The following is a 17,322-nucleotide window of genomic DNA, read 5'->3' as shown; positions in this document are numbered from 1 at the left end:
GGCCGTTGTTGCCTGAACCAAAACCCCACCTGCGCCCTGCTATCGTGAAAGGAGATGCGGATATGGAAGGATCGGTGGCGGGGAAATGCTGAAAACAAACCCGCTTTTAGAAATCCAAGATGCAATGAAAATCAAAACTATGCTTCAACGCTCTGCGACTGCGGGCCCGTGAGGTGCGTCCTCGAGTGCTCTTCTTCGGTAGACGCGCGTCGTGGACCCTCCTCAGAGTGTTTGGGCGACTCCCGCTGAGACTCCTCTTGTATCTCGCTCATCTGAGATGCAGCGTCCGAATCGCTCTCGTGACCCTCGAGAGATTGCTTGTAGCTAGTAGGTGTGATCGTTTGCGAGGAGACATGTCGTTGCTTGCGAACCTCGCTGGACGCAGGCAGTCGTGCGGCGGTCTCCATCGCTGTAGAAGCAAGCGCAGCCACAGCACCCTCGCGCGCGGCCACAGCACTGTCGCTGACGATACTGCTACCCCGTTCGTCTGCAGAGCCGGCTTCTTCCATGGCCTCCTGCGCCTGCTTCCTGGTCTTGAGTCGCTCTTCTGCAGACGTGTTGTGCCAATCAGGGCCGAATTGGATGACAGAAGCTTTCTTTCCATGCACAGTGAAGCTTCCATGGGTGCGCGCTAGACCCTCCCCGTCCGATTCATTGCTCATGATGGTTGACGCAGAGTCTCTAGCTTTATGCCCACGGCGATGCGAAGAGCTGCCATGCGACTCTCGCAGTGTGCGGTGCAGACTCCTACGGACCTTGGAGCGTGATTCGGGCGACCCTGTCAACGCAGCTGGTGGTTGATCGGCTTCTGACTCGGAGTCATTGTCCAGACGCAGTCCATCCGTTGGCAGGTCGGGTGTTCTGGGGTCTGGCCTCTGGACATCAACAGAAGGCCTCTGGCGGTCGATCGAATGTGGTGGCGTTGTATACTGCGATCCAGCATCAGACGCGCCATCGGAACTGATGGCCAACTCATCGGCAGTAGATATGGATGGACGGTGGTCGTTAGGGAAAAGAATAGGACTCTGGGCCATTGAGCTGGTCTTGGATGGTCGGTGTGCCGATACTCGTGGGCTAAGATTGATCGGAGGGAGAGTATAAGGAGTCGGTGTCATGTTGGGACTGGAGTGTGTGGTTTCTGGTGGCGTCCTAAACATGTCGTCCACACCGAAATCGGAGTCTCGCGAAGATTTAGTCTCTGGTCGTATAGATGTTGGTGAAAGGGGCGGTTTCGCGTTGTTGGTCAGAGAACTCGTCTTCGAGCTGAGGCGCGCTAGGCTGCCAATCCTTGATGCTCTGGACGATTTGTGATCAGACGCCTGCGACGTGGATGTAGCGCGTTCGGTTGGCGCTGGAGCACCGAGATGTGTGTGCTTCTCATCCTCCAAAACTTGTGCGAGGATATCTCGATGACACTTCATGCGCCATATTTCGATACGGGCCCACTTGAGCTTGGCCGATAATCGTCCTGCTGCGTGTATGACAAGTTCCCGGGTCTTGGGCTGGATAGGTGCCAGGATCTGAAGATGCCGAGCGTCCCTCAATCGACCTTCTAGCTGCCTTATTGCTTCGGTTAGTCGCTCTTCGGATTCTGAAATGCGGGTTTGCATCAGATCTTTCCGCGCTTGGCGCATCTGTGCCTGAAGCTCTTTGTCGATGGCTCCACTGCGGTGCGTTACTTCTCCTGTCGGCGAGGTTAGTGTCTTTGTCGACGCCGAGGATTCACCACGTCGAATCGCCCGGTTCCTTTGTCCTTCATAGAGGTCTCCTTGCAGCCCGCGCGGCCGTACACCAAGTGTCTCGTGGGCAGCAGTGTAGTTTAGCATTGCCAGCCAGTCATTCAAGTCCTTCTCGCTATCCGCAAGAAACGTTTCTTCGCCAACCCTGGAGAACATGACAAACGAGTTCTTGTGTTTCTTATACGTATTGTCCACGAGCGCGACCGCACCATCCATTGGAATCATGTGGTCTTGTTTGAACTCTTGTAGAGGCGGTTGGAAATGGACCGGACTTGTGTCGCCCTGCTTTTCATGCTGCTCGTGCTGGTGCATCAAATTCTTTGCCCAGCTGGAATTCCGGAACAGTGAAAGACCCGAGCGAGTCAAGATAGCACCCCATTCTTGCCAAGGTGACCTGGTTTTCTTTCGCTTGTTATCCTTTCTCCACAAAACCCCAACCTTGGTGACGGGCATCTCGACAATACCAACCGAGCTCTCTTGCGGATTGTCCTGGCTGTCTTGAGACATGAAAGCTTCCGGTCTGGATCGAGAGGATACAATCTGAATGATACCGAATCTCGAGAAAGACCTCCAGAGAGTCTTAGTATCTAGAGTAGGTGCAGTTCCGAGGTAATTGTATGGATCATCTAAATTCATCACCTCTTTGATGTTCGGCCGGAGAACGTCCAGCTTGCCCTCGAATATTAGGGTATATGGATCAATGGGCTCGCGGGCAGCCTTCCTCGCTGGGTCATTCATGGGACCCTTCAACACGGCGGTTCGTTTGCTTCGTTTCGAAGAAATGGTTTTCAGATCAACGTCATCTTCAATGTGGATGAATGGAGTATACACAACATTGTCGTAGATGCAACCAAGCACGTCCTCTGAGACACCATCGCAAGATGAATTCTTAATGTAATCACCTCTTTGCATCTTTCGCTTGTTATTTTTATTGAAGAAATCAGTATGCAGGATGATGACGGAGAACGAGATGAAATAAGCCTTGTCTGCGCTCAATTAGCGAGCAGTCCTTACCGGATGGTGCGTTAATCATACCTGGATTGATATATATCCCGGGGTTGCATTCGTGATATCGGTCGGAGAAACCCTGTAGAACGCGATCGATCTGTTGTGTTTCTTTTGGAAGTTCAACCTGCATGAGTAGCTTCCGAATAGCCATGTCGATCGGATCTCCAAAGAAGGCAAACTTCCGCATGTAACTCCGCAGAACCGCGAGCAGGAATGCATCTTCGGTTTTCGTCAAATAGGCAGCGATCGCGCTCTTGCCAAAATTGTTTTCCTCGATGCGCTCCAGATAATGACCAGGTGTCTCGCCCTCTTCTCGCTCTGGCATGACCAATGCTTCGCGGCTGATATTCATCGAATTCTGATGAGACATGAGACCGGGGGTGCCTGTACCACCGTGAGCGGGGGAGCCGTGACGGGGCGAATACGGTTCGGAGTTCTGACGGAATCTGGAACTGAGCCCGAATAGATTGCTAAAGCTGCTCCTTCCCGCTGTGGACGTCGAGTTCCTTCCGCTGGTAGCATAGGGCGGTGTAGGGGGTGGATCGTCATCGGATAAGCCACCTAGCGAACCCATAGTGGACGACCGGCCCCGCAGGCCCAATATTTTTGGTCTGGGCGCATGGGGCGAGGAGCGAGCGGATTGTATGGACCTTTGAGAGTCGTTGCGGAGTAGCGCACCTGCTTGGGGTGAGGATAAATTCATGTTTGCAGCAGTCAAAGCCACTTGCGACGGGGAAGGCATCGGCGCTGCTCTCGATCCATTCTCCAGATGACGGCGGTCATGTATGGCGGTAAGAGGGGGGCTTTCGGCACCAGGAGAGTGGTGAGCAGAACCGCTGCTGATGCCGCTTGTTGACGCGCGTGGTGTCGCTGGTGCTGTATCAGGAAACTCGGGAGGGGTGATTTTCATAGGTAGAGGGAATAACGATGCTTGCTGTTTCTTGCGGCCAAAGAAGCTACGGCCAGAGTGTAACTTGGGCGTGCGCCGCGGCTTGGGAGTGTTCTCAAACGAGACATGGCCGGTAGAGCTGCCGTCGGATCGGGAGGAATCTGATTGCCGTGGAACAGGAAGCGACAGAGAAGACTTGCCTTCCGCATCTTCGTGAGCAGATTCGGCAAGCGTGTCTGGCCGCTGGTTAGTTGACAAGCGCCCCGACTCTTCGAGCAGATTGTCCTTGCTCTTCCCAAAACCAAATGCCGACCTCTTCACGTCCATACTGCTCTTCTTGTCTGCCGATTTCCGCAGAATGCCGGGCCTGTCCACCGAGCTCGGGTCGAACGAGCGTCTACGCAAGCTCAATTGCTGCAGCCGACCGCGCTTCTTGGGTGCCTGCTCCCCTTGCTCCTCGGATATAACCATGGTCGGCGCGGTGGTGATGATTGCGGGCGCTGCAGCAACATGTGTCAGTACTGGTCGCAACCGTAGTGCGTCATGGTGATACATACTGTCGGATGCATTCGCGGGCACTGCGGGAACGGGCGGGGCGTCTTCTGCAGCTTGTTCCTTCGCGCGCATGGACAATTGCGAGTCGGAGGCGTGGCGGAAGCGCATCAGACTGAAGCGGCGGGTCAGAGGCGTGTGTTCCTGGACGGGCGGCGTAGGCGGGCGGTTCTCGTCGTTGGCTGTCCACGACTCCCGCGGCTCGTCGACACGGCTGCTCGATTGCGGGCGCACGCCGCCATCCTCGGACGCAGCATGGCGCGCATCTCCCAGATACTCTGCCGACTTGTTCAGCTTATCCCCCCGCTTGAAGAGGCCGGCGGGATCGAGGGTGCTTCGGCGCTTGAGGTCCTTCTCGCTGCGGTTGGGTCGGAGGGGGCGCAGAGGCATTGCTGGAGCGGTCCTAACAGCTCATGTACGCAGGCGTGCGGCGTGCGGCGCTGGACATGGCACACGGATTCTTGTGACGAGGGTCGGGGATGCGGACGGAAGAGGGTGGATGCGGTTGCGTTGCAGTAAGGCTGAGCGCGATGGATCAGCCCAGGTCAAGATGACAGCCAGGCGGCGCGGACGAGTCACGGTCGCTGCAATGAGGCAGCCCGCGGATGCAGCGTGTGTATTTTGGCACCCTGAGGGGTTGTTTACATCTAGTGATCTAGCAATGTGGTCAGCAGCTGATGTGTCTATGAACGGCGCGGCCCTGTTCCACGTTCCAGCCGGCTGGGATCCACCGCCAAGAGCCTCAGGCAGCTACCAAACGTAGGTCCACCCACTCCCAGGCACGCGACATGCTCTTCACCATCGCCGCCAGCAGGCGCATTGTCGTCTGAACTTGTACGCTGTTTCTTTGGTAATCATTTTTCGTTTTCCTACCATGCGCCGGCCGACCGTCGCCGTCTTCAGCCTGCTGCTCCTCTGTCCCTCGCTCATCGCCGCCGCCCCGCACGAATCGATATCGAGCGACCACCGTCCAAGCTACACCCCGCGGCCATGGCGGAAGCTGTCAGATGCCATTATTAGGAACGTATGGGGTCTTCCAGACACACACAAGAGCTTGGGTACAGATACACCACCTGCGAGAGGGACTCCCGACCGTTCTCTGATCGCACGATACGGCGAGGACATCGTGTTGCGCTTCAAAATCACCACACCGGACGAGGCATCGGCTCTCGCAGAGGCCGCAGATATTTTATTCCTAGATGTGTGGGAGTTCACTTCAGACTGGGTCGACATCAGAATAGCCAAGGATGTGGTATGTTGTTCTCGCCCTACTCAATTGCTGCCTATTAATATCACCAGTTGCCATCCTTGCTTGGTCTCCTCCCAAAATCTCTCCAGAATGCCCACGTCCCTCTCATGCAGGACCTCGATCTTGCCCAAGCCATCTTTTCTTCCTACCCATCACCATCCGGAACCCAATCACACGATGACGATCACTATTCCCCAAACCTCAAGCCCTCACCCCGCTTGGGAGGCAAAGGCCATCCTTTCTTCCAAGACTACCAACCCCTCTCAGTCATCACTCCCTGGATGAGTCTCATAGCCTCCATGTTCACCACCCACGTCCGCCGTATTAATGTCGGCGTAAGCTACGAAGGCCGCGACATCCCCGCCCTACGCGTCGGTGTCCACCCCACCAACGCCCAGCAAAGTGTCCTCCCTCGCCGCACCGTCCTGATCGCTGGCGGCTCCCACGCCCGCGAATGGATCTCGACGTCCACCGTAAACTACGTCGCCTGGACGCTCATCAATTCCTACGGCAAAGACCGCGAAATCACCCGCCTCCTCGAGCAATTCGACTTCGTCTTCGTCCCCACGCTCAACCCAGACGGCTACGTCCACACCTGGGAGGTCGACCGCCTGTGGCGCAAAAATCGCCAGCCTACCTCCCTCCGCTTTTGCAAGGGCGTCGACCTCGACCGCAGCTACGCCTTCCAGTGGGACGGTGAATCCAAGCCTACGAACCCCTGCTCTGAATCTTTCCCTGGCGATGCGCCCTTCGCCGGCGTCGAGGCCCAACAATTCGCCGATTGGGCGAAGAACGAAACAGAGAATAACAATGTGGAATTCGTTGGTTTTCTGGATCTGCACAGCTATAGCCAGCAGATTCTGTATCCCTACTCTTACACATGCAACGAGGAGCCGCCCAGCATCGAAGACCTCGAGGAACTCGCCATGGGGCTGGGCAAAGCCATTCGAACATCCCACAAGGGGCACGCCTACAAGGTCACCTCCGCGTGCGAGGGCAACGTTGCTTTCGCCAAAGACGGAAAGAAAATCTTCCCGCGCATCGAATCCGCCGGCGGTAGTGCGCTGGACTGGTTCTACCACGAACTTAAAGTCAGATATAGCTTCCAGATCAAGCTGCGGGATACGGGGAGCTATGGATTTTTGCTGCCCAAGGATAATATCGTGCCCACGGGGAACGAGATCCTTGAGTCGGTGCTGTATTTGGGGAGGTTTATGCTGGGGGAGGTTGGCATACTGGATCAGGCGCCGAATGCTGAAGACGTGTTAATGAAGGGGAGGGAGAGTGTAGAAAAGGAAGAGGCGGAGGAGGGAGAGGAGCAGATTGAGCTGTAAGCTATATAAGGTAGTGCTTTTTCGATTCATGTTTCTTGATACCACGTCCGTTTATCGGTCTTAATGCCATTACTTCACATTATTCGGCATGCTGCACGTGACTGCTTCGGAAGCCCAGAGGTTATGGTACTAAATCTAAGTCGTCCGCATGCGCTTCAACATAGCGCTCATATATATAGCCCCCCTCCTCTGCAGTCTTTCTCTGCACTCTTCTCCTCACTCGCTGGTGGGCGGGACCAAAATCCATGCAAGAACTTTTGATGGGTCTAGTGGACGGCGACTAAAGATGTCGCGCGATCTTCTCATGGTCTGGCGGCGAGCAATCGACTATGGAAGTGAGCTTCTGGAGGGACTAGACCAACAATGCGCATACTACATGTCTCTTCCAAAAAGCTGCACCCTCCAATTCCAATGGATGCGAAGGCCTGTGACTCAAAAAAAGACACTGTCACGTCCTATGTGATTCGGAGGGTGGACTCCAAATCTTCACTCCGTCGTTACATGGGACTCGGTTTGCGGAGACAAAAGTCCAGGCAGAAACCTCGATGGGCGGGGCCGTGTGTGGCCCTCAAAGACAGAGCAGCTAACCACCATTTCCTTGTCTCCAATCTGTGGACGAACCATTGGAAGTTATGGGCGTGGTAAGCTGGGACCAAGCTTTCGCTCATGCAGTCTGTGGGGAACTGAGGAGCCTGACTGCCGTCTGAATGTGTTCCGACACGGTGGTCACGTTTATAAACGCCTCCGTTCTTCTCCTGCCTTCTTTTCCTTCACGCTATTCTGTCCAGTGGGCCGGGACTAAAAGAAAGATAGTCTCCCTTGATGGGTCTGCCGCGTGCACTAAATCAGATTCACGATGTTTTGTGGGAGTCGGTGTGTGGAGGGACTAAAGAAAATTTCGAACCACGCAATGGTTGTGCCGGGCTCGTGGGACTAAAAGCTCCCCCGGACTGGAATATGGGAGTCCGTAATTGAGTTCTTTGGGAACCTATGGGAGTGGCCTTGTGGGAGACTACAAAAGAACCGATCCGGGCGCCCTAACCTGTCTCAAAGTCTCGCGCAATCACCACAATGCTTGGGACGGCCTGGGACTAAAATCTCTTATCGCATGGTATTATGGGATTTTTTCTGGGCGGAGTACTAGAATCACCAGCAGTGCAGACGCATGACCTGTCCAAAAAGCACTGAAGAGTGAGCACATGGTTGCGGAGGACTGAGGTCAACACTTTAGCTCAGGCAGTCCATGAAGAGCTCTACAACGGTTTGATGTGCTTTGGTACAGGGACCTAGTACATAAATGCCCTTATCTCCTGCACTCTTCTTCTTTACACCACTTTGTATCTTCGCTAGGGGTGCACTAAAGTGGTGGACGCTGGTTGCATGGGAGTGGGTGTGCGGAACTAAGACTATACAAAGAAGCCCTCATGAGAGTCGGCGTGCGGGGACTACACGATGGGTTGGCCGGCCCCGTCGGACTCAAAACATTTCACCCTGCCCCATGGACGAGGATGCGTGGGGGACTCAAACAGCAAACTTACGGCATGATGTCTTGTCTCGAACAAGAAGCATGGACTAAGCGTACATGGGTGTGCGCTGTGTGGACGTCAAATTCCCGCAAGAACATAACATTTCCTGTCTGGGCACTCTCTCCAGCTTATTACTTGATGTTGCGGAAGGTTGTGGCCGGAATCGGCACCTAAAATTTCCAAGTTTGTTCAACACGATTCTCACACATGTAGAAACTTCGATCTGGGTCGTACAGTCCTTTTTGACACCACTTTTGCCCGTGGACCGAGACTACAAGAGCAGTTACCGGGTATTATGTGCATGTCCTGTGGACTAAAACAAATCCATCATTTTCCATGGGAGCCAGTCTGTGGGTATTAAAAGTTTTGAAGGCCAGGAATCCTGGCTCCCTTTGTGCGTGGACTACAAGACCCAACGCTATGGACCCAGGGGAATTTGTGTGTCGGGAGGGGATTAAAAACAAATACCCCTCACGGTTTGCCCTGTCCCACAAAATCCAGATGATAAGGAATATGAGCGGTTCGGTGGGTTTAGTAAGCTCCGACCGGCATGATACCCTTCAAGGAACACTGCGCGCGTATGAACCGCCTCTTCTGCAGTCTCTATTCTGCACCTTACCTTTTACTTGCCTGGTGGACGGGGACTAAAACCCTGTGCGGTATTGATCATGAGAGTTTGTGGTGAAGCAAACCAAATTCCTGTACTTGTATGGGATTCGGTGTGTGCGGACCGGAAGTTTGAGAGCTCAGGACTATGGGGACCTGTCTGCGGAGATACGTTTCAAGATGATCGATCTGCGGGAGTCATGTCTGTAATTGGACAGAACTGGGCGGAAATTTGGCAGAACGTCCTGTCTTAAACGAGCAGGTAACCATTGACATAAGCGGATCGGTGCGCTATGTAGACTAACCATGCGATGTCCGCCCCGATGCGTTTCAACGTGGTGATGGCATATGTAAACCCTTTCTTCCGCAGCTTTGCTTCTGCACTACCCTTATCCTCCCAAAGTATAGAGACGCAAAAGACTCGAGTCCGCATACATAGTGGCAGTGTCCCTCACGAGTCCCCGAGCATCATGAGCATCGGAGTGTTTCGACGTGTGAGGTACTAAAAGGTTCCTCCCAAGCGAACATGTGGAGGAAAGTGTCTGGGAGGTACCGGAAACCGCAGAAGAATGAAATCATGAATTCTGTGCTTGTGGCGACCGAACACGAAAGATATCCGACTGATTGCTTGTGTCAAAGCGCTCGTGCTCAAAAGCATGGGTGGGCCCCATGGGCTGAGTCATGTACAATCATAGTACCGTATTAAGCGTTCTATAATAGTAAAGAAACTAGTTAACTAGTAATTTCAGTACATAGTATTATATACAGCCTAGGCTACGTCTATTTCGCCTTCGTGAACAGACTGAGAGTAGACCTTTATTAGCGATACAGTGCGTCCAATAGCCTTGCAAGATAGGCGACCAAGGGAGTGTCGGACTTCAGGTAGTTTGGCAGGAACTGTACAGGAGATGAGAAATCGAAGTACAAGACAGTAATTACTTAAGGTTCCCCCGAATTCCGTCGTTGTTGAAGTTGCTGATAAAAACCACAAGCACCGCGCAGTAGGCTGCGCTCGCAGCGAATAATTCATGCCTTTTGGCTTTTGTGAGAAGAGACATGGCCGCAGAGAAGAGAAGTGTAAAGACGACAAGGATGCCAACTGCGTCAAGAGTGGAATCACGATCTCCAATGGAGGTTAGGTTGTACATCGCAACAACAGGAAGGACGAGCAGGATGAAGATGATGAATGTGATAATGAGTCCGACGAGTTTCTCGATGCGTTGGTGAGAATAGAAGAAGACATGTTTGTCGTTAGTCTTGTCGCGAAGCTCCTTGGTCGCGAAGATAAACTGCATGCTGGTCAGTGCCGTCGTACTCTTTGAGGTGTTGGCGACTTACATGCAAGGGCTTGCAGTGCAATTTTCGAATGCATGTTTCCACCAAACCGTCGAAGCCCGACCATTCCCGACCTTGTCGTAACGAAATAAGGTCCTCCCTGCGCTTTATGAACTGTTCCTCCCGTTCGTAGTTTAGGGGCTTCTTGTTCTGGAACCATATGCGGAAGCTGCGATAGTCACGATTCGATGGTCGCTGGAAAGTGTTAAGGTCTCGTGCCTTCGCCAAGATCTCATCTGACGAAGCCATTAGCAATGGAATAAATACGTATTGCATCGCGGTGTTGTGTACCGTAGTTGACAAGCTTGTTTCGGATTGTTTCTAGCAAGACTGCGCGCGGACTTGGAAATTCTTCCTCATTGTAGTGCTTCAAGTCATCTTTACGCGACCTCAATCGCTCTTCGCCTTCATTTTTAATATCAACATCCTCCAGTTGCTCTTCCAGGCAGCGTAGCTCGTCCTGTAGGTCTAGTATGACCCGGGAATGCAGGTAGTCGAAACTACGGTAGATTGACCAGCTAGGCTCGCTAGACTGGAAGGCTGCTTGCAGAGGATAGCCTAGCGGATACTCTTGCACTACTGAATGTTAATAAATTTACACAAGGCTGAGTAGAGTGGCGAAGCTCACGCGGTACTGTGATAGTCTCGCTTATCTTCCTCTCTAGCTCTGCACGCGAAGGTAAACAGGCTGCTTATGGTTAGCACTAGGCTGAGGTCTTCAAAGTTCCGCTGGGAGACTAACGAGACACAGCCTGGTTGTTCAGTGTCGTGGTGCGGCTATCAATGTCGATAATGGCGTCACCAGACCCTTGATAGTAAGTGGATCCTTGTTTCTCGGAAATGGTAGAAGAGCTGATAGGCGACATACTTGCATTGGGACTGTTTTTGAATGCAACAAACTCATGGGAAGGAACAGATCACGTACGGAAGGAAAGGCTATTTAATCTGACAATGGCTGCACAAGGCTGCGAGACGACAGGGCGCAAGGCTGTGATAAGCGAGCCTCAGGCAATTCTGCATGCATGCGACAGACACAATTGTAGCCGAGCCTCAGCCTGCTCGAAGCAAAGACTCGGCAAACTTCTTCCCATTGTCGTACAGAGAGCCATCATCATTCTTCAGTTGATACTCCCAAGAGCTGATAGGACAAAAACAACCCGCAATCTTGAAGTTCTTCCACATCTTTCGAGTGCCATTCCCGTCCGCTTTAGGCTTTACAACCAACAACTTCACTGGATCCCCCTCCTTGAATGCACCTGACCGCTTAGAGAGAGGTCAGCACCTTGCAAGCCACGCCATATACGATGACAGCGATAGTCTCACCGGTCCAGCAGTTTTGTCGAGAGTCGTTCCAGACTTGCTTCGTTCGCTTTCTGGGATAGGCCCCTGTGATACAGCCAAGCGCACCGGTCAGTACGAGGAAGGTTGTGTAGTGTCGAGCAAGAGTGGGGCTGTACGATCTTACCTGTTGCGACATAGTTGACGATATATTTGTCTCGCTCTAAATCAGCTCGCCAGTGATATTTCTGCGGAAGGCGGCTTGTGCTAGGAAGACGAAAAGGCCGGGAATTAGGTCAGACTGTCACTCTTTTATGATTTCAGCCTCGAGAGCCAACTTATGACCCACCGTATCAAATGCATTGGCTGTCCGTACCTGGGGACGGACCGTCCCACTGCTTTTCAATCAGAGCCTCATACCCCTCTTTGGACAAACGCATGATCAGACGCCGACAGGCAGTGCAGGGTGAAGTCGACGCCTGATTGGAAGGCCGGCATTGTGGCGTTGGAGAACCAGATGCAACACCCTAGTCGACCTTTCAGAGCCAATCAGGATACAAGGCAGACAGCCTATCTGTTTGCCTGCACAAACAAATACGTTTGGCCTTGCTCAACAGATGTGAGGCAGCTCTGGTCAGCCATAGCGACACAGCCACATGGGGTCCTTCGACGCGTGTGTCACGGTGACAAACAATACCATAGGATGCTAATTTAAAGCAGGCTCGCTGCTGTGCTGCCTCAAGAGCATCAGCCCAAAACATTGCCCACAATGAGCGCACCACGTCAGCCTTTGTCACGAGCCAAGATGGCCAATTGTTCCAGTGGCGGTGGCAGCCCTGTCCGGAAAGGTATCTCGCGTCAAAATTCGGCTACGCTTGCCGACAGTGTGGCTATCCTTCGCCCGGATGACGAGGCGATAAAAGAAGAGCTCAAGCGCGAGGCAGAGAGACAGACACTGTTTCAAAAGGTATCGAACTTCAAACTGGATGCCCCCAATGGCTACCGAAAAGTCGAAGTATTGATAATCCGATGGGATGAGAGCATTGACGAGTTTAAGGGTCACGACAAAGAGGTATGACAAGGCGCCTACTGTGATCAACATCGAACTCCCTAGCTGATACTCAGCCGCAGATAGACAGACTCCAGAACATTTTCACTCTGGGGTTTGGCTTTGGCTGTAGAGTCGCCAGAATCAAGAACGATAAAAATCCTCAAATAAGCCTCAACTTCGAGATTTTGAAACACGTGAACGAGCATGATGGGGAGAACAATCTGCTCATCGTATATTATACAGGCCATGGGAACCAAGTCAACGATGGGGATGGTCAACATCTTGAGCTTTCCGCGTAAGTAATAATACTGTGCTGTGGTAGCTTGAGCCTGACTCTCGTTAGCACTCAAGAATCCGAAGAGACTAGCGAATACCTTCCAGCAGCTCACTGGGACAAAGCCGAAGATCCACTGAAAAACCTTGCTGCAGCTGATGCTCTGGCTATACTAGACTGTTGTTTTGCGAGCACTGCCGCTATCAAAGGCAGGAACGAAGAGTTCAGGACATACCAACTCCTTGCAGCATCAGCCCAGGATAATCCAACGAATGGGCCTGGGAAACTATCCTTCACAAACGCGCTTTGTGAATCACTAGAAGAGCTCTTGAAAGAATCTAAGGATGAAACATTTCCAGTCATCAAGCTCTGGGAGAGAATCAACACCAAGAGGAAAACGCAGGCTGCGCTAATTTGGGACCGTCTTCAGCGGTATAAACGTAACATCGAGTTAGGCCGTTTAGCACCCGAGTCAGACCGAGAAGCATCATTCAAAGGCGAGAGTCCTGAGCAAGCGTCGCTAGTGCTCAGACTTTCACTGAAAACAAGGGATCTAGAAAATGGGAAGATTGAGAAGTTAGGTCGTCAGCTGCCCGTGCTTTGCAAGGAGGCTGGTATCCCCATTCGGCGCATGGAGTGGGTGAAGATGGAGCAGCGAAATCCTGGTCAAGTGCTTCGGCATGCTGTCAAGCAGACGCTTCGAAGAAATCCTAGCAGGCGCAAAAGTAGTCCAGGACAGCTGCAACAGCTTCCAAAGTCGCCGGAGTCGAGGAAGCGTACTCAGTCGGACTTGACCTCGCGGTCGGCAGCAAAGCGAAGGGCTCACAACACTGCCCCCTTAGTGGAAGAATCTCTGAACCCAGGTTTGAGAACTCCTGCGAGAAGCAGCGTCAGAAGCAAGTCGGCCGAGAGTGAGAGTGCTGCAGAATGATGGTGGGCGGTGAGTGAGTGTAAACACTTTGTAGACGTCGTTGGTGAAGGGTTTGGGGAGTATAGTTTCATGATGACAGTGTTTGTCAGTTTCAATAGATACCCGTACCCTCGCGATCAATGACGAGTTACGTTTTATCTGATTCGAAACGCGCGTTACCTAATTCGGCTTAATCCCGTCACCGAGACGCCTTCTTTCGGCACTTCGATCACGTGCTGTTACGCAGCTCGTGGACATTCGTGGAAATAGCTTTGGTATGACTTTGTTGGTGTTCTGTTGAGTGGTGACGCCTAGGAACGAGACGCCTAGGCGCCGGCCTAGATAGTAGTAATGCGTCTCGTGTATTCAACGTTTCTTCGCTTCTACCAACCAACCGTTTGCTCAAAAAGATGTCTAAATAGTGCCTGTATGAATCCATTTTTAGTGACCGAAAGATGAGTTCTATATTATCCTGTATCAGGTGTCTCTAAAAGTCGACGAAGGAGCCGCCCATGAGAGAGAAGAAGAAAAGCTGAAAACGCTACAATAAGCGCTCTAAGTCTTGTTTGCAAGGAGCGCTATCTTCGCCTAAGTTCACAAGTGGATGTTAATTCAAGAATCAAGCTCTAAACGTTTTAGTGTGTCAAAAAAATATAGCATGAGCGAAGAAGCGAAGAAGTGCGAAAGCTTATGTCGAAAAATTCATGGATCATGGTTAACCGCGAAATTTTGAGTTCAATGCTTCATGCGGAAGAAAGAACATCAAATGGGAAATCTTTCACCCAACCCACTATAGTTTGAGCGATGAGCTCTCCATTTTCCTTTCTCTATAAATTGCCCTTTCTTACCAACTGTCTATTCTCACACCACATCGCTTGCAGATGAATGAAAGTCGATCGAGGCAACATTGATGGGATCGAAAAGCTGTGACAATAAGTACACATGTGCTTCTCTTGAGCTTCTAGAACTTGTTTCAAATGATCTCCATGTGTAAGACGAGAGCACCCCGGAAAACCATCGCTCTTTAGCACATATGAGGAAAGGACACTCGCCCGTCGCCACATCAGAGAAAACACCACAAAAGTATGCTTCATCTGTTGTAATTGAGGCCGCACTCCGGCCCGGAATGTATGCCTTATGCACAAGACACACAAGACAAAGGCAGGAGCACAGATTACAAAGGTTCTTGTCTTGACTGAGTCTTCCTTTCCGCGAGACCTTGTCATAAGTAGCTCGAATTCGACGTGGATCGAGTATAGAACGTTGGGGGAGCAGGAGTAACATAAACACTCTTCTCTTGGCCGAGCTTTCTTCTTCGTAAATATACAATCATGGGGAGGGTCTGACTAAACGCGAGAAGACACCCTGGCATGGAGCGAAAAGCACATGGAGTACAGATACATGTGCTGCACAAAAAGTCGTTCGTATGGCTACACATATTGCGGTGGAACGAGTGGAAAACTGGAGACAATAATGGGGATGGACTCGAGCTATGGGAGGGTGGAGAGAGTGTCGCCGGTCGCCAAAACAAGCAACATCCAGAAATCATGTGATAGAACGAAGGGCTGCGGGTGAACGTTCAAAAAGGCGCCTCTTCGCGTGGTAATGATGATCATCTCTAGTAAATTCCAGAGGTACTGATCACGTGGCGTTCAGCTTGATGGGTGATGATGGTTCTATATACATCTTGCAGTGTATCGTCTACTAGCATACATAGTATACAAAAACCACGCCCTCGTGACTCCAATCGTGCTCACTATCATCTGAATCTCTCATACTTGCTCTCCTCCTCCATCTTCCTCCTCACAGCCTCTACAACCTTCCCATCCCACACCTCCCCGGGCATCTTCCCACCCCTGAGGACCTCCTTCTCGTGCTTCGTCGCCTCCTCCTTCGTCATGCAAACCAAGTCATTCATTCTCAGCAGGCTGTTGTTCTGTCCTGGCGTCCTCTTATCAATAAAGTCTGTAGTCGGCTTCTGCCACCTCACTAACGCTAGCCTCGTCGACAGCCCGCTAACTACACTCTTGCCATGATACACTTCTTCTATCAGATACCCGACATCGTCCTTGGTAATAGGAATTCGCAGGCCTTCCTGATTGTAACCGAAGTCCTTCGCTATTCTGCCTTCTGATCCCTGTAGCGTGCCTAGAATGCCGTCGTACATGCTATCCCTATTCTTCGACGGGAGATATTCCTGGGGGTACCCCGAGATAGCCAGAATTACATGATTCGCAACCGCAAGGCCGAAGATAGCAGGCATGGTACCCAGCACGGGCAGAATCCTCACGCGGAAATCAGGCAGGACGCCTAGCTCGCCGACGTCGCCCTTCTTGAATTCCTCGTCCGAAAGAGGGAGCAGCTGCGCCTTTCCGGGCCCGGGTCTCTCAGTCGAGAACACGACGGGAATGCCTTCCTTCACGCCGAGAGCGCGGAGTCGGCGTCGTGTAGATTTGGACAAAGGGTCGTCGGTGGAAGCGGAGATGTCTCCAATGAACAGGCGCGTAGGATCCGATTTACATCCTGCGCCCATGGAGGAGATGACCGGCAGCCCATTTTTGTGGCAGTAGTTCAGCAGCGCGACCTTGCTCTCGATATTGTCGATAGCATCGATGACATACGTGGGCGTCTGCCCGTTCGCATCAGGCGCGAGTTGCGTCGCCGCGGTGGCTTCACTGAAGAGCTCATTGCGGCAGTCAAAGTGCGTCCAGGGCGTGATTTGCTCAAGGCGCCGGCGGATGCAGTGCACCTTGGGAGTTCCAACGTCGGCGAGAGTGGCGACGGCGTGGCGGTTGAGGGAGGAGAGGGTTACCTGGTCGAAGTCGATGAGGCGGAGGTTGGAGCAGCCAGAGCGGGCGAGGGCGGCGGTTGCATGAGAGCCCACGCCGCCGCAGCCGACTACTATGATGAAGGATGAGCGGAGTTTGGCAAGGCCGTCGTCGGTGAGGAAGACGCGGTTGCGGGCAAGCTGTTCGAGAATGAGGTCGTCGTCGTAGTCTCCTTTCCGCGCTCTTGCTGCAAGTTCCATACTCCTCTTGTCCTCTTTGCTCGGAGCAAAGGCGTTGGTTGCAGCGCCATATTCGGTCAATCTGGTCGCGTGATGCTCTTCATCAACATCTGGTATTGATGCCTTCAAATCGGCAACTTTGTACATCCGCCTCGCCTTTTGAAAGCCCAGGATGGCGCTTCCCACCACAACTCCGGACACCACCGCTGTGGTTATCAATTGCGCATTGCGATTCTCGGTGGCCCGAGATATCCACGAGGACATCTCTGCTCACTCTTTCAGGTATCTAAGACAACGCAGAAAGCTTATGAGAGCGCCATGTGCCTAGTTATATGTACAGAGGTGTGAACGACAGGTCACAATGCCGTTCTTGCGCTTCGTCGATGATGATGATCTCATGGTGTTGACCCTTCCAAGAGCGTGGATGTCAAAAGTTCCGATACGCGCTAGATCTCAAAGGGTAAGCGCAGCGCTAACCCAGAATTTCTGTGTGGAGGAACGACAGATGACCTGTTGGATAGGCGCCAGCAAATCGTACACAGCGAACTCGACGCGTGTGAAACA

The 17,322-nt window shown here is 52.4% G+C and overlaps 5 protein-coding genes across 5 annotated transcripts; 2 read left to right on the top strand and 3 right to left on the bottom strand.

Annotated features, from left to right (window-relative positions):
- Positions 1 to 137: 137 nt before the first annotated feature.
- N0V89_004540 (uncharacterized protein) lies at positions 138 to 4,578 on the bottom strand (the record flags this gene model as incomplete). Its single annotated transcript, XM_056213324.1, has 2 exons — positions 138 to 2,725; positions 2,775 to 4,578. 2 exons carry the CDS (start codon positions 4,576 to 4,578, stop codon positions 138 to 140), a joined length of 4,392 nt encoding a protein of 1,463 aa, XP_056073632.1.
- Positions 4,579 to 5,062: 484 nt separating this feature from the next.
- On the top strand, positions 5,063 to 6,771 carry ECM14 (putative metallocarboxypeptidase ecm14; the record flags this gene model as incomplete). Its single annotated transcript, XM_056213323.1, has 2 exons — positions 5,063 to 5,440; positions 5,488 to 6,771. 2 exons carry the CDS (start codon positions 5,063 to 5,065, stop codon positions 6,769 to 6,771), a joined length of 1,662 nt encoding a protein of 553 aa, XP_056073631.1.
- Positions 6,772 to 10,154: 3,383 nt separating this feature from the next.
- N0V89_004538 (uncharacterized protein) lies at positions 10,155 to 11,104 on the bottom strand (the record flags this gene model as incomplete). Its single annotated transcript, XM_056213322.1, has 3 exons — positions 10,155 to 10,474; positions 10,530 to 10,814; positions 10,981 to 11,104. 3 exons carry the CDS (start codon positions 11,102 to 11,104, stop codon positions 10,155 to 10,157), a joined length of 729 nt encoding a protein of 242 aa, XP_056073630.1.
- Positions 11,105 to 12,285: 1,181 nt separating this feature from the next.
- N0V89_004537 (uncharacterized protein) lies at positions 12,286 to 13,772 on the top strand (the record flags this gene model as incomplete). The annotated part of the gene is made up of 3 exons (XM_056213321.1): positions 12,286 to 12,588; positions 12,648 to 12,862; positions 12,890 to 13,772. The coding sequence occupies 3 exons, from the start codon at positions 12,286 to 12,288 to the stop codon at positions 13,770 to 13,772; spliced, it is 1,401 nt and encodes a 466-aa protein (XP_056073629.1).
- Positions 13,773 to 15,510: 1,738 nt separating this feature from the next.
- On the bottom strand, positions 15,511 to 17,022 carry N0V89_004536 (uncharacterized protein; the record flags this gene model as incomplete). Its single annotated transcript, XM_056213320.1, has 1 exon — positions 15,511 to 17,022. One exon carries the CDS (start codon positions 17,020 to 17,022, stop codon positions 15,511 to 15,513), a length of 1,512 nt encoding a protein of 503 aa, XP_056073628.1.
- Positions 17,023 to 17,322: the final 300 nt, after the last annotated feature.

The sequence above is a fragment of the Didymosphaeria variabile genome, assembly GCF_027946475.1.
Source record: "Didymosphaeria variabile strain IMI 356815 chromosome Unknown scaffold_3, whole genome shotgun sequence".
Classification (NCBI taxonomy): Eukaryota; Fungi; Ascomycota; class Dothideomycetes; order Pleosporales; family Didymosphaeriaceae; genus Didymosphaeria; species Didymosphaeria variabile.
Note: the sequence above shows the minus strand (reverse complement) of the source record. Positions and strands in the feature narration are given on the sequence as shown.